The sequence below is a fragment of the Miscanthus floridulus genome, chromosome 16, assembly GCF_019320115.1.
Source record: "Miscanthus floridulus cultivar M001 chromosome 16, ASM1932011v1, whole genome shotgun sequence".
Taxonomy (NCBI): Eukaryota; Viridiplantae; Streptophyta; class Magnoliopsida; order Poales; family Poaceae; genus Miscanthus; species Miscanthus floridulus.
The window spans coordinates 12,364,348-12,379,586 of record NC_089595.1 but is presented as its reverse complement, the minus strand read 5'-3'; the positions used below and the strand labels follow the sequence as shown (position 1 = coordinate 12,379,586).

Genomic DNA, 15,239 nt, shown 5'->3' with positions numbered 1-15,239 from the left:
ATCACTATACTTGTGATGATTGTCGGCAGCCTCATCCCATCCGATCCATAGCTTGACGCTGACAAGGACATGACCTGACCACCCAACATATATATAAACACAAACGCACATATTTAAAGTATGGGAGTAGTCCTAGCAGTAGTAATCTAGTGGTGGTATGCTTTATGTTACTACTGATGACTACTGCTTGCTAACTATCACTACAGAATAATGTAAATTTTACTGCATATTGCCTTTTGAGGCGTTGTTTCTGTGGCACTCTGATCTGTTGCAGACCTAAACGTCCACACAGCCAGATTTAGGAAAGTTCATCGTGTCAATCAAGTTATTTTGCTCCATTCTTATACACTTGGTTACTTTCCTAGAATAAGGATTTATTTTGGGGTCAGGGTTCCAGGGATCCATTACGGGTTACATTTTTGGACTTGGTTGATCTATGAATCTCTGATCTTCTATATGTTTAATGATTCTATATGAAAGGACCATTCCTATAAGCTGAAATAGTTCTTTTCTGCCCTTACAATTTTACTAGATAAACTTGAGTTGAAAATCAGTAAAGTTGAGTTGAAAAATCAGTAAGCACACATTACTGTTTGATAAGGAAACCGAAAGTTCAGAAAACCAAAAATAGTAATCAGTCAGTCAGAATTACTACAAACTAGTTTTACATGTGGTAACTTGATATAGGAAAACAAAACATAATGCTAGTTGCCATTTGTCCTATACATCTCAAACTCCCAATATCATTATTGCCTATTTTAGACTTTCCATAAATACTTGTGATTGTGGGCATCCATTGAACATGGTAACTGACCAAACGATGAAAGATGAAGGAAGTTCTATTCTATCCGGTGTGCAATCTTCTTTTGGCAGCGTGCATTGATATTAGAAGTCATATTCTTCATGTATTGACCATACAAATCTGTAGAAATTAATCACCAACATAAATAAATTCGTAATTGTTGCCTTGCTTAAAGAAAATTCAGATTAGAGTTCATTCAAATAAAATTCAGAAATAAGCTGATTTGGCGAGTTTGATGGTGAACTCAGTGTCCAACTAGAGAAAACAATGTCATGTTAATTCAACCTGCTTGCTCTGCTTGGTAAGGCATTTGAAACCATCTAAAGCAATGTGCTGATGCCGACAACAATGTGCAACCATTTAAAACAATGATCTTTTAGCTATTATATATTTTTGGCCCTGGTATATAGTTCCAGCAGCCCTTTTCTTCTCATATGCTTGCTAAATTGAGTGATTCAATTATTGCATATGTTTCTTTGCACTGCCACTCGACACATGGCTCCTATTTGAACTTAACAGAAATGTGTTAACCTTGCAGCTGCTAACTTCGACTCTAGTACATCATCAACCTGCAAAAGGACCGTTCCTATAAGCTAAAATAGTTCTTTTCTGCTCTTACAATTTTACTAGATAAACTTGAGTTGAAAATCAGTAAAGATAATTTTTAGGAATAAGTATTTTTTGGAATGCTTAATTTTTATTGTTCTTGATTCTAGTTTCCTCTAGTAATTTTGTTAGTCATGTTTGTTATATGTAGTTTTTGACATGTTTGCTGAACCAAATATGCAGAGAATGGTGTTAGTGCACATTGAGGGGTATCACTCTCTTTGATTTTTAGCTTTGTGAATGTATTGATTTAGGTCAGAAAATGTGACAAGTGTGCAAGAGGGCTCACTGAAACATAAGTCTGTAGGTTAAGTCTGTCTCACTCATTTGGGTGTATTTGGGATGTAGTGTTCTCTGGCCATAAAAAAGAAACAACTATGATATACTTTAGGAGACTAATACTTCATAATCCATCATCTATCCTTAGAGTAAGCACATCACCCATTTCATTTTAAAGCTGCAACTTTTCCAGAACTAGGATTCTGAATGCATCTTGATTGAAAACTTCTGGTTTCAGTAATTGTGTATGCAAGTCACTTTCTACTTTCTAGTATTCTTCCATATGAGATGGAGCTAACATATTTCAGTAAAAATTCCACTACAGGAAGACCGAGCATCAGTGATAAAATGTGGTGGCGAAATCTTAATTTGTCACTGATTCCCATGTTATTAGTGGCCAAACTAATTTTCATCACTATTGCGTCGATTATTAGTGGCAAACTACTATATCGCCACAGGATGCACCTTCAGTGCCGAATTTAGTGATGAAACATTAATTTGTCACTAATAAATAGGTTAATTGTGACTAAATATTTATTTCCTCACAGTTTTGCCATCTACCGGTGACAAAATATTATATCACCACACGGTTCAAGGTCAGTGAGAAAATGTTGTGGCAAAATTGTATTTTGCCACTATTTACCATCTTAATTGTGACTAAAAAATTTCCCCCCACTATTAGTACATTAATATGTGACAAAATTTTGCTTCGCCACATGGTAGCTGATGACTGAGAAATTTTTGTGGCAAAATATTCTTTTGTCACTTGTTACCAAGTTAATTGTGAGAAAATAAATTTTCTTGTTATATAATATTTATATTAGTGATAAAAACATGGGTTCCGTATGATAAATAATTAGTGGCAAATATTGTATTATCATGGGTCCCACTTGTCAGTCAAACTACACCTTATCTTCTTCCGTTTTCTACAGCTGCAATTACTGGACGAGCAAAATCCACCTTATCTCCGGCCGCCCCCAAGCTTAGAGCTCCGCCAAGCGCTGACGAGGTCGCCCATAGTCGCCGGCCGTCGATGCCCTTGCCCATGGCTGCACCGAAGCTCGCACGTGCAGCGCTTAGCAAGCTCTCCCACGGCCGCAGCCGCCTATCTCGACGAGTGTCTCCGGCCGCCCCCAGCTCGATGCTTCTGCTCCGCGCCGACGAGCTCGCCCATGGTCTCTGGCCATCCCCGCTCCCACCTGGATCCACCGAATCTCGCCTCGCACTCGACGAGCTCGCCCACGGTCGCCGCCGCCAATCTCGACGAGCTCGCAAAAGGTCGGATTCGCTGCGTCCCTAGCCGCGGCCATCTGCGCGCGAGGAGGAAGACGCCGAGCCACTTGCTCGCGCCGTACTGTGAGCCGGGTATGGTCATCTTGCGGGCGTCAACATGGGCAGGGATGCGGGCAGCCCGCTCAGGCGTGTGGCGGGCGGCCGTGTTTGGTGGGCGGTCGTAGCTCGGGCGTGTCCGTAGTGGAGCACTGGAGCTTCAGGGCCGCCTGTGCAGCTAGCGGCTCGTGTGGCCAGGGACCTAACACTGCGGCTCATCCGAGGTCATAGGATTGGATAGTAAGCACTGTTGCTCTCCAGTTTAGATTATTTGATCAATTCACCATATTTGCCTATTCGATTCTCTGGAGTTTGAATGTAGGCTAGACACTGAATTGCCAAATGCCTTAGTGATGTTTAATTGGCATTGATTGGGCACTTGAACCTTGGTCATTGCATACGGGAAATGCCTTAGTTATGTTTAGTTACATAATACTAGTATATTATGTTGTAATTATGTAATTGAAGTACAAATTAGACCTCTATTATCTTAGGTTTTAGTGACTTTATGTACCAGTTAATTTGGTTGTGGGAACAAAAAGACACAAGTTTGTCTTGTAGGGATCCAGAACGGAAGTAAAATTAGTGACCATGAATATATATCATATTACCAGGGCTTGGAAAACTGATAAGTATTAGGAAATAAAACATAGCTGAAAATGCCAGAGTGACCATGATATCCTAAATGCTTATTTGTTTGACACTACTGTGTAGTGTTTGTAAAGCAAGTGACCAAGGAGATGAAGCTGCATCTCATATATATATTCCCTTTAGAAATTTCAGCTTCATTATCAGTTATTTGCTAGTCGTTATCTATTTATTCTTCCGATTCACTGTCTTCGTCATCTGAATCCATGTACTCACCACCTTCGCTGTCATCACTTTCAGATTCTTGTTGCTCATCTTCATCCTGAACGTCACCCTCATAATGGAGTATCGGATTACCTTCCACAGCCACAGGCATACCTTCAGCTTCCGCTTCAACTTGAGGTGTGTCCAATATACTTGTGTCATCATCTTCTATTGTATTTGGATTCGGCACAGTTATTACTTCATTTTCTTGGCAAGCTTCAGGACTGGATTTACTTGATTTAGTAGTGGCATCTTCTTCATCAGTGGGAGGAGTGTCAAAATAATCACGAGGTTTAGTCTTTACCACGACATACCATTTTAGGAATTTGTGGACGGATGATGATTTTCAGGTACATACAACTCATGTCCTAAATTACAGTGCTGCATAATTGTTAATGATACATTTATGCAATTTGTAAACCAGAAAAGGAGCAACCAAAACTCTATCAACAGAGGAAAGCAAGAGATGGGGTCCAAAGTAGGAACTAGATCAATTGCTCAAATCGCTTACGATCTGGTGAGGAAAATAGTTACTAGGCAGATTTTTTTCTATTACACATCGTTCTGTATTAGTGAATATATGCTTTTGTTATTCTAATGCAGCGACACCCAGAAACTGGTGAATGGCCTACTGCTATGCAAGTTTGGAAGGCTACATATCAAAAGGCTGATGGGACATGGTCCATTCCAACAGGTGAAGAAATAATGGTATGACCATATTACTTCCCTTCTTGATGGCATCTTTGGGTTTCACATTTGTCAATCTGTATCCTACCTTTTGAACTAGGATTAGGTGGAAGTGGTGTGTTTTTTGTATGAAAAAGTATGGTAGTAGAATTATGTATGACTTTTTCATGGTTATTATCTCTGCAATGTAGTCTCTGTATTGTTCATTTAATGAGTTGAAAAGTCTAGGCACTACGAAAAGTTTGCAGTATCTCTAATCATGAACAATATCGTTTTATTAAGCTGTTTGTAAATTTCATATATTATTTAATTTGTCTGCAATTTTCAATTATTAGATAACATGTTTGTAGATTTTTTTGAACAGTATCAACTCTGAGAACATTTGGATGTTACACTATCCTACGCTAGTGTTCTTTGGCCGCTTAGAGTGTGATTGGTTGTGTTCGTATCCAGGAGCAGGCCCCTCGAGGGATAGCTTGGGTAAATACAACACTACCATGTTTCGTTGCTTGCATCCAGTAGAGGGTCGAGCTGAGATGATGTTTGTTTGCTTGCACGAGAAATTAGGCAAGTAAACACAATCACGGTAGTATTTGTTATATGCAACCATTTTTTATTGCTCTTAATTTATCTTACTCATGCTTAATATTGTTTGAAGTACATTAATATCACTTAAAATATGCTAATAATGTCCTTACCTAGTAACTGTTCGCATCTGGCGAGCCAGGCTCTGAAGAAACACCTAAAATCCCTGTATCTCGAGAGCTAGGCTAAGAGAGTTTTTGCATGAACAGAACTAGGCCCGTGGAGCCATACAACCAACTAATCATCTAACTTGAATCCCGTGAGCCTACCTGGCATATATGCAACAAACCAATCATACCCTTATCATCTTGCATAGTTTTCATCATACCGAGATTTGATCCGGTGCTTCAGACTATTCTAGAGGATGTTGTAGACAATAATGTCTAATTTACTTACATGAACGTTTTTGCCTGCTGTGTAGTATATGGGTTCTTAATTAGTTTGTTTTTCATGCTTTGCAGACCAAACTACATGAAGCTGCTGGGATACATCAAGAAAAGATTTCTTCTGCGCCCGTGCCAATAGTGGAGCACTTCGCACTAGTTCTTGGTCGAAAGCCAAACCATTCACGTGGTGTTGGTATTCGTGCTGTAAACCGAGTGGCTGAGGAAAGAATCAGATTGCAGGTGCAAATTGAGGCTTCAGAACAGCGTGAAGCTGCAGCTCGAGCACGTGCAGATGCTGCTGAGCAACGTGCTGAGGCTGCTGAGCAACGAGCACAAGCTTTGGAAGGCCAAGTTTCCACGGTGGTCGAAACAAATGCACAACTGCAAGAAGAGCAACAATCCCAATGTGATGAGATGAGTTCTTTGCGTCAAGCACAGAGTGGAGAAGTTGCTCGCCTAGTGAGGGAACAACTTGATCATCAAATGGCTGCATTAATTGCACGCATTGGTGCCTCACAGCCTCCAGCATCTTAGAGTTTAAACACTTTAGTTGAATAATTATTGTGAGACTTTAAAGTAGTGTCAAGAGAGTTATTTTGAGGTTTGAGTGTTCTTAGTTTTATGTAATGCTTAATGCCAAATTTGAATTATTGAAATAAATATTATTGGTGCAGATTTGAAATAATCATATTGCTATAATGTACATTTGTTGAGCTATTTTTGTCACTACAACAAGGATAATAATGATAACTTTGTCGCCACAACATCTAATGTGTTTCACACAATTGAAACTTATCTTGTGACAAAACTTGTCCAGACTAATATTTTCCTACAAATGCTATGCTTTTTTGTGATGAAACTATTGATACATTTTGTCTTGTCAGTTCTCACAAAAAGATAATTTTTTGTGACAAAGGTTTGCCACCGTAGTTTACATGTGAGGATTAGTTTGCATCACAAATGAAAAGTATTTGTGTTAACAAGTTACCACTTTTTCCCATACATATTGTGGTAAACAATTAGACACAATTATAATTTAATAGTGAGAACAAGCATCGACACGACAAACTCAAGTAATGGCGAAACTTCTATCACTAATATGTAGTCTTTAGTGACCACAAAATTTGTCACTTTTATAATGGTAATTGTGACAATTATATTGCCATAGATTCTGTATAGTTGTGGCAACTATTATCACCACTAAAAACATTATGAGTGGCATCATTTTTTGCCACTAATGCATATGTTTTTGTGACAACGAATGAGCCACAAATGGTCCCGTTACTAGTGACAGTACAATTTGTCACTAATGAGTATGGTCATTTGCGGGGAACAAAAATTCATCACTAGAGTATCTGTGAGGCGAGTATTTGTGGCGACTAGTGGCGATTTAAAAATTCGCCACAAAGGCTTGTTTGTGGCGAAAAAATAAGCTTTTGTGATGAAAATTTTCGCCACAAAAACCCTTTGCCCTTGTGGTGTTCCCAACAACAGCTTGGAAAGCTCTCACTTGATAGTTGTGCACGACATGTTTCTTTCTTTTTTACTAAGGCTTTGTAGAATCTATTTATGGAATCTGACCTTCATGCTAGTGCCTAGTGCTCCAAATGACTATTGGAGTTTCTGTCTATGTAAGTGTATCTTTGCATGAGGACAATTACAGGTAGCATTGTTTGAGGTTAAAATATTTGAGTAATTTAGAGTTTAACAACCCCTCTCTGGCCCTCATTCTTCCAAAATGTAGGTCATTTTAGTTATGTTCTAGGTCAAACTTCTCTAACAATTGCTGTGGCCCTCATTACTATTGTTGTATATCTTGTGCTGATCATTCGAGCACTTTCAGGGCAATTTCATTGCCAGATGCATCCTACTTGTCTTTTCCCCCTGCTTTTAGAATATTTGAATTTGACTGTCAATTGCTGTGGTACTTATTGATTGTGCCTTCCCTTTTCACCTGGTACTTTGGCCTATTCATTTTGTGCCTTCCCTGCATACTAAATTCAAGTAGTTGTTATCAGTACCTTTATCTGTTTAGAGTATTTTCTACTTATGTAGTGAGTAAACTTTTACTTCTTTCTTCTGATGGAGTCTGGCTACTAATTGTTGTACTAATTGTTGTACAATTCTAATAGTCTTCTCTTTTTTTGATAATCTTAGCATTGCTGTAGCTTGGGGGCATAGGACCAGTGGGCCACTACTATTTTTGGCTAGTTTTGCCATCATCTACTGCTTTATGTTTGCTAAGCAGTTGTTGCTTTTTTTGCCAAATCTCCCCTCTCCTCTCCTCTCCTTTGTTTTGCCGATGATGAAATTGTCCAAGTCCATACATTATATAGAATATGAGCTGATGGTCAAGAACTTGTGAGGAACTTGGCATCATTAGCAGCCGCCCCTACATTACCTTCTCCTCTCTTCTCTGTTATGATGCTTTGATGCTCCAAGTTCAAGATCAGATGATGATTGACATGTTTCTGAGGCCTCTACCACTGCTACTTCTTGTTTTTTTATATTATTGTTTTATAGGACTACTTTGGTTTATAGACCTTTTTGATTTCTTATACCTTCTCGCGTACGTAAAGCACACTTTCTTGCATCTTTTAGAACAAAGCGCGAAATAATGTCACGGACAACAGACCGTGCAGCTCGATGCCCCGAGCATGATGAGCAGCCAACCCTTGAGGAGCAAGCACTAGAGGACCAGCTTACTCAGGAACAATTCGATAACGAGGTAGAAAAAGATCTAGAAGTGATGCTTACTCAGGAGGAGTGTGACGAGGAGGAAGGCCCTGAAGGAGAGGCTGCTGAAGGCGAAGAAGAAGAGGATGATGAGTCAGAAGAGGGATATGAAAGTCCCGAGGATCCTCTCCCACCTAAAGCAAGAAGGAGGCCAACAGAGGAAGATTTGGACAAGGATTTTGACCCGAACGAGGAGGTAGGGAAGAAGCCTTAGCTTGTAAATTTTGCTAAAGCTTTGGCTGTGTTACCTCTGCTAACACTTTGACCTGTCCTATATACAGGTCCCTCCTGAAACTCAGAAAAGACGACGTCGACGTCCGCGACATCTCGCTGGACAAGACGGAGTAGAGGAAAGGAGAGCAGAGGCAACAACCACAGAGATGGATCACGATGCCTCTGCTCCACAAACTCAAGACACAACCACGACTACCAAGCCTAAGAGGAAACAAGGGGATAGAAAAGGAAATCTATATCCAGATAAGGCTTGCTATGTGATAACGGAGGTTGGGCCAGCAGGAGAGATCCTTGAGCCGAAGGAATTAAGAGGACGATTCCGTAATGCGATCGGGGCCCTAGTAAGAGATAAATTGAACCCAGCAATCCCTAACTGGAAAGAGGTACCAGAGAACATAAAGAATGCACTATGGGATAGGCAGCTGAAGGTCAATTTTAGATTTCCGGAGGGTAAGCACGAATTGGTAAAAAAATGCTATCAGGATGATGGGAGAGTCATTGCGACGTTGGAGGTCGGAGCTTAACACGAAGTATATCCAAAAGGGGTTAACTCCCTTCAACGAGTTCAGCAAAATAACTCCTAGTCAATGGGAGGAGCTCGTGGCTCAGAAGACTTCAGCGGAGGCATTGGAGCTCAGTGCTCGTAACACCGAGCTAGCGAAGAGGAACAAACACCACCATCATCTAGGCCCCGGTGGCTACTATGCCAAGGAAGAGCAGTTTAGAAAGATGGATGAAGAGGTCATAGCTGCTAGGAATATCGATGTGACGAAGTTGAAGGTACGCTCAAGGAACTGGATATATGCGAGGAGTATAGAACCATCTGGCAGTAATCTTAAGTTTGATAAGCCAGAGACCCAAGAGGCGGTATCAAGGATACTGAAATATGCTGAAGACAAAGAGAAGGGCTCATTCAATCCTTCCAGAGAGAGGGACGAGCTTAGCCTTGGCTTGGGAAACAAGGAGCACACAGGCCGCACCAGCGGGCTAGGGAAAAGGATGACTTGGAAGCAAGGATTCGAAGAGGACAGGCACATGTACAAGAAACATGGCCGAGACTGGGAGACTAGTCTTGAGCTCCAAGTGAAGGCTCTAGTTGCGAAGGTGCTGGAGGAGCAAGGAATGTCTATGGAGCCACGTATATTAGTGACGCCACCGGGAGAACTGGCATTAGTTGGCAGCCCTCCGAAAGTTCCTAGCAGCCAAGGTTCCACTGCAGCCACAACCTCAGTCGATCTCATACGGGAACCTACTAGTTGCACCTTGGTGTTTCTCAGTGGCCGGCAGAACACTGTGATGGAGGTGGCAACGGGTGTTGCACATCCTCCCGGTGGCTTACACCACAATAATAACATACCGCCAGACTACACTAGGGTCGAGGTGCATACAGTGAAGCCCGAGTTCATGCAATGGAGGATAGACTACGCAACTCCCAAGGGGCTGGTGTTACTCGGAGACGTTATGGGGCAGTTCATCCTCTGGCACAAATGGGACATTATATTGACTGCTTCTTCACCGCCTCCCCCTCTCCCAAATTTGGAGCGAGTTGTTGAGGCCGAGGAGATATTTTCACCGTCTCGTGACCCCCACATTCCTGAGATGCCACATTCTTCCCCGCCTCCTATCGAGCATGTGCCTGATGAGATGCCACAACCTTCTCCAGCTCGTACCAGGCAAGTGCATCATGAGATGCCACAGTCTTCTCAATAAGCACAACCGATACATGAACAACGAGTGCCTCCTAAAGAAGGTGATGCATAAGAAGATGAGGACGTGCCTGAATGGGAACTCCGAAAGAAGATTCCAATCCACATAAGGCTAGTTTATGTTCCGATCAAAGATGTCTCGTCGGTGTCCAAGTGGTATTCCCATGATTAGTTCAAGCCTGAAAACCAAGTTAAAAAAGTCCCATCACGGGGTTCTGAGGAGGCCGTCAGTAGCAAACTTCACCAAATTGCAAAGCAGTATCCAAATGTTGATGCCATCGAATGGTCAAAGGATTGCCCGAAAAAATATGAAAGAGGCAAGCCCTTCCTACCAAACCGGGACATCCAGCGCCTACCACTTGGAATGAGAAGGTTCCATGATTGGTACTTGCGTGTTCTCCCAACGAGCATAGATATCATACAAGCATGCTTTTCCACCGGCACATTTGGAAGCCCAGCCGGGAAAATTGTCTTTGACTTCAATGACATGCACACATGCTTTCACCTGGGAGAAATGGAGATGAATCTAATTCGCACGTGGTGCCTGTAAGTCCTTGTCCTCCCGATATGATATGAATGTAATCTTTGAATTTTGTTGTAACTAACCCACGCCGTGATTTGTAGAATGCAAGTGCACATTGTCAAACAAATGTCAAGTGTGAAAGCCGGGTATGTAGACCCTCAAGCTATAGCCCAAACAAATTTTAATTACCCTAAACGGTGGACACTGGATGCCAAAGAGCTAGCAGCTACAAAGACTCTTCGGGAGAAAGAGCGCATCCATAGTGCGAAGCTAAGGGAAGAGTCCCTTAAGGTTGCGGCATACATTGCTCTGGCTTTCAAAAATCTCCAACAACACTCTACTATATGGCTACCATACAACTTCGAGTAATTTCAACTATAACTTAAAGCTATGTTCGATATATTTTATTCGATGTAAAAGAGCTTATCTAGTTCTATGATTAAATCCATGCAGCAACCACTGGATTTGTATAGCCGTCGATGTCGGGAAGAGCATGGCATGGGTCTTTGATTCAATAGATAAGGACCCGGCGACATACAAAGACTTCATATCAATTCTCAAGACGTATACATATCGACAATCCTCATTAGCTTATATGTCTGTATACATACTTGTAACGTTCACTTATGCATACTAACAAGTTGTATTTGCTAAAATAATTCGAACAGGGCATTTAGGTTCTATGTCTCTCATCATCACGGAAGGCATGATCCAGCGAGGAAGGAAAAGCTGGCTATAAAAACACTATGTGCGGTAAGTGTAACTTACTTCTTCAGTACTCCGTTACATGGCTGTCAAAAGCATTACCTAATATTTTCATATGCAAAACACACAGTGCCCCAAGCAGAGGCCTGGGAGTGTACATTGTGGATACTATATATGTTCTATGATGAGTAACACCGGTGCCTACAGGAGACACCCCTTAAGGGTAAGTTTGAACCTCTTCACCCGTAGTATAAAAACTTCATAAATGGTATGAAATACTAAACTAAAACTTGTTTTCTTGTAGTGGAGAGAAGAGAAAGGAATAAAAAGAGACCCATACAAGGATGACCAACTCTTAGAGCTCGTCGGCGACCTTTGCAACTTCATATTGGACCAGATTGTACACGTCAGAGGCGCCTACCATGATCGAGAGTCTGACTTAGGTACAAATCCTTAGTACCAACACCTTCGTGAGACTGAAAGGCTAGCTCTAGGACGTTGATAACAATGTGTATGAAATTTGTATATTTAATGATAGATTGTATATATATATCATTATGAATTGGACTTGTAATTGTACTTTATATAATACTATTGTGCTTGTAGTCGCGTTCGGAACGTTGGTCGCGTGGCGTTCGGCAACGCGAACACGGTTCGGAACGTTGGTCGTGGGGCGTTCGGCAACACGGATGCTGGACGGAATACGCAGAAACAAACAGTTCTGGTCGAATTTGAATTGTAAATTTGAATTTTTTTGGTGAGAAAACGTACTGTAGGGGCGGTTCTAGATTGAACCGCCCCTACAAATAGGTATTATAGAGGTGGCTGGTACTACAGCCGCCCCTACAAATAGATTTGTAGGGGCTGTTGGTTCTTGAGCCGCCCCTACAAATAGATTTGTAGGGGCGGTTCGTAATACCAGCCGCCCCTACAAATCTATTTGTAGGGGCGGCTCAATCACCAACCGCCCCTATAAATCGATTTGTAGGGACGGCCTGGGAACCGCCCCTACAAATGCATGATTTGTAGAGACGGTTCGGTAGGGGCGGCTGGCCAAACCGCCCCTACAAAGGGTTACCAGCCGCCCCTAAAAATGCTTTTTGTAGTAGTGTGAGCAGCTAAGGCCAAGCTGCCCTCTGGCTTTTCTAGATCCGACTTGAATCTGAGATTCATCTCGTCGTTCCTGGCCAACAATTGGTATCAGAGCTGAGGTGAACAGCCATGTCCACCGCCAGCCAGATCGAGAGAGCGCACGCCGCCGCCGCCGCTGCCGGTGCGGTGAGGAACCCGGTGGTGTAGCAGCAACAGGGGCCGACGTTCACGCGACGCACTTTGCTGCTGCAGAGGTAGCGGCAGCGGCAGCGGTCTAGACGGCTAGGTAGACGGCGGCTGTGGCTCAAGCCACGGCGGCTGCGGCTGTAGCGCTGCGCGTCGAGATGGAGCGGGAGCCGGTCGGAGGGTCGCGAAGCCTAGCAGGGCGTCATCTTCAGTCGTCGTCACCAGAGCGGCGGCGTGGACGCCGTAGCCGCTCGTCGGTGGCGCAGCCGGTGGTGAAGACTGTCTACCGCGACTCCAGAGCAGGGACGCCGTGGTCGATGCTCACGAGGATCAACTACCACGAGTGGAGCCTGTTGATGAAGGTCAAGATGCAGGCTCGATAGATCTGGGACACGATGGAGTTCGGAGATGTCGAGTTCCACGATGATCGGCGGGCGCGGGAGGCGTTGTGCGCTGTCGTGCCGCCAGAGATCGGCGCCTCCCTCGCCAACAAGGCGACGACAAAGGAGGCCTGGGACTCCATCGCCACCGTGTGCCTCGGCGACCACCAGATCCGTTGAGCGACGCTGTAGCAGCTCTGACAGGAGTGGGAAGGCCTCACCTGTAACCCCAGTGAGCAAGTCAAGGACTTTGCCTTTCGCCTTTCTAGCCTGAAGGAGCAGATGGCGCGCAACGGCGACACCGACATCACCGACGCTCGCGTGGTGGAAAAGCTCCTGCGCTGCATCCCCAAGAAGTACTCCCAGATCGTGCTGGTGATCGAGACGCTTCTCGATTTTGAGACGCTCTCCATCGAGGAGGTCACCGGGAGGATCAAGGTGGTGCAAGATCGCGAGGAGGTGCCCCACCGAGCTGAGCACCACCGGAGGCAAGCTGCTCTACACCACCGAGCAGTGGTGGGCCTTCGAGAAGAAGAAGGACGAGGCTTCCAGCTCTGGTCCGCCCCTCGGTGGCGACCACGCAGTGGCAAGAAGGAGGAGGAGAAAGGACCTCGGGCACAGGCTGGTGCTGATGGCGGCACCGCCGCCGAGCGCAAGGTGACCCGGGATGATACCTGCCTCTACAGCGGCTGGACCGGCCATTGGGCCAAGGACTACCACCTTCCTCCATGCCGCGGTGGGCAGGCTCATGTCGCGCAAGCAGAGGAGGGGGATCATACCCTGTTCTTGGTGCATAGGTGTGTTGAGCTGCGACAAGAAGCAGAGGATCATACCCTGTTCTTGGTGCACGGGTACAACCTGCCTCAACAGCTGGATGAGAATGGCTCATGTGTGGAGATAGAGCACAGGATACTGCACATCTGGGATTGCCATCATCGGCTCCTCGCCAAGGTGAACAGAGGCACCAATCGCCTTTATGTTCTCCATATGCAGGTGGTGTAGCCTGTGTGTTTTGTAGCCCGCCGCGATGATGACGCATGGCGGTGGCACGAGCGCTTTGGGAACCTCAACTTCGAGGCCCTGAAGCTGCTCGACAACAAGGAGATGGTGTGGGGCATGTCACGCATTAACCATGTGGAGCAGTTCTGCGACACCTACATCCTCACCAAGCAGCGGCGGCTCCCCTTCCCCCGCTAGGAGAGCTTCCGCGCCAAGCAGAAGCTGGAGCTCGTGCATGCCGACCTCTGCAGACCAGTGACTCCGGCCACACCTGGAGGATGGGGCTACTTCCTCCTCCTTGTCGATGACATGTCCCACTACATGTGGGTGGTTCTACTCGACACCAAGGCGGTAGCTGCGGACGCCATCAAGCGCCACCAAATAGCTACCGAGAAGGAATGCAGCCGCAAGCTCCGGGTGCTACGCATGGACAACGGCGGTGAGTTCACGGCTGCTGAGTTTGCGGCGTACTGCACCGATGAGGGAATTCAGTGCCACTACTCTGCGCTGTACACTCCGTAGCCGAATGGCATCGTCGAGCGCCACAACCAGACAGTGGTCGCCACCGCCCGCGCACTTCTCAAGTAGCGGGGCATTCTGGCGATCTACTAGGGTGAGGCTGTGATGACCGCCGTGCATGGTGCACCTGCTAAACTGCTCGCCATCCAAGGCTCTCGATGGCAAGACACCATATGAGGCCTAGCACGGGCGCAAGCCGGCAGTCAGCTATCTACGCGTTTTGGCTGCTTTGCATTCGTCAAGAAGCTCGGCCATGTCGGCAAGCTCGACGATCGTAGCCCTCCGGGGGTCTTCATCGGCTACGCTGAAGGGGCTAAGGCCTATCGCGTGTTCGACCAGGTGACATAGCATGTGTGAGTGGCGCGCGGCGTGGTGTTCGACAATGGTCGCGGCTGGGCGTGGGACAAGGCGGCTGATGATGGATCGACTGCAGCTCTACTCGACTTCACCGTTGAGTATGCGTGGGCTGGAGTAGCATCAACCACTGCACCAGCCTCGCCAACCACTACACCAGCCTCGCCAACCATTCCACCAGTTTTGCCGACCACTGTAACTCATTGGCGACGGTCAGCAGCTCGTCGGCAACCTAGCCAACCACTCAAGCTTCGCAGCGAACCACATCGGCACCGTAGC

At 45.0% G+C, this 15,239-nt stretch overlaps 2 protein-coding genes across 2 annotated transcripts; both read left to right on the top strand.

The window, feature by feature from the left end:
* Window positions 1–4,334: 4,334 nt before the first annotated feature.
* On the top strand, window positions 4,335–6,060 carry LOC136510285 (uncharacterized). Its single transcript, XM_066504794.1, has 3 exons — window positions 4,335–4,385; window positions 4,472–4,576; window positions 5,602–6,060. The coding sequence occupies exons 1-3, from the start codon at window positions 4,335–4,337 to the stop codon at window positions 6,058–6,060; spliced, it is 615 nt and encodes a 204-aa protein (XP_066360891.1).
* Window positions 6,061–13,103: 7,043 nt separating this feature from the next.
* LOC136510284 (uncharacterized) lies at window positions 13,104–14,609 on the top strand. The gene is made up of 4 exons (XM_066504793.1): window positions 13,104–13,240; window positions 13,358–14,039; window positions 14,091–14,195; window positions 14,286–14,609. The coding sequence occupies exons 1-4, from the start codon at window positions 13,104–13,106 to the stop codon at window positions 14,607–14,609; spliced, it is 1,248 nt and encodes a 415-aa protein (XP_066360890.1).
* The last annotated feature ends 630 nt before the right edge of the window (window positions 14,610–15,239 follow it).

What these genes read in the sequence shown, in the direction of transcription:
- LOC136510284 (XM_066504793.1), top strand. Translation starts at nt 13,104, where the DNA reads ATGGAGTTCGGAGATGTCGAGTTCCACGATGATCGGCGGGCGCGGGAG. An exon ending in TGGGACTCCATCGCCACCGT is followed by an intron (nt 13,241 to 13,357) that starts GTGCCTCGGCGA and finishes TCGCCTTTCTAG; the next exon opens with CCTGAAGGAGCAGATGGCGC. An exon ending in ATCATCGGCTCCTCGCCAAG is followed by an intron (nt 14,040 to 14,090) that starts GTGAACAGAGGC and finishes CAGGTGGTGTAG; the next exon opens with CCTGTGTGTTTTGTAGCCCG.
- LOC136510285 (XM_066504794.1), top strand. Translation starts at nt 4,335, where the DNA reads ATGGGGTCCAAAGTAGGAACTAGATCAATTGCTCAAATCGCTTACGAT. An exon ending in CTCAAATCGCTTACGATCTG is followed by an intron (nt 4,386 to 4,471) that starts GTGAGGAAAATA and finishes ATTCTAATGCAG; the next exon opens with CGACACCCAGAAACTGGTGA. An exon ending in CAACAGGTGAAGAAATAATG is followed by an intron (nt 4,577 to 5,601) that starts GTATGACCATAT and finishes CATGCTTTGCAG; the next exon opens with ACCAAACTACATGAAGCTGC.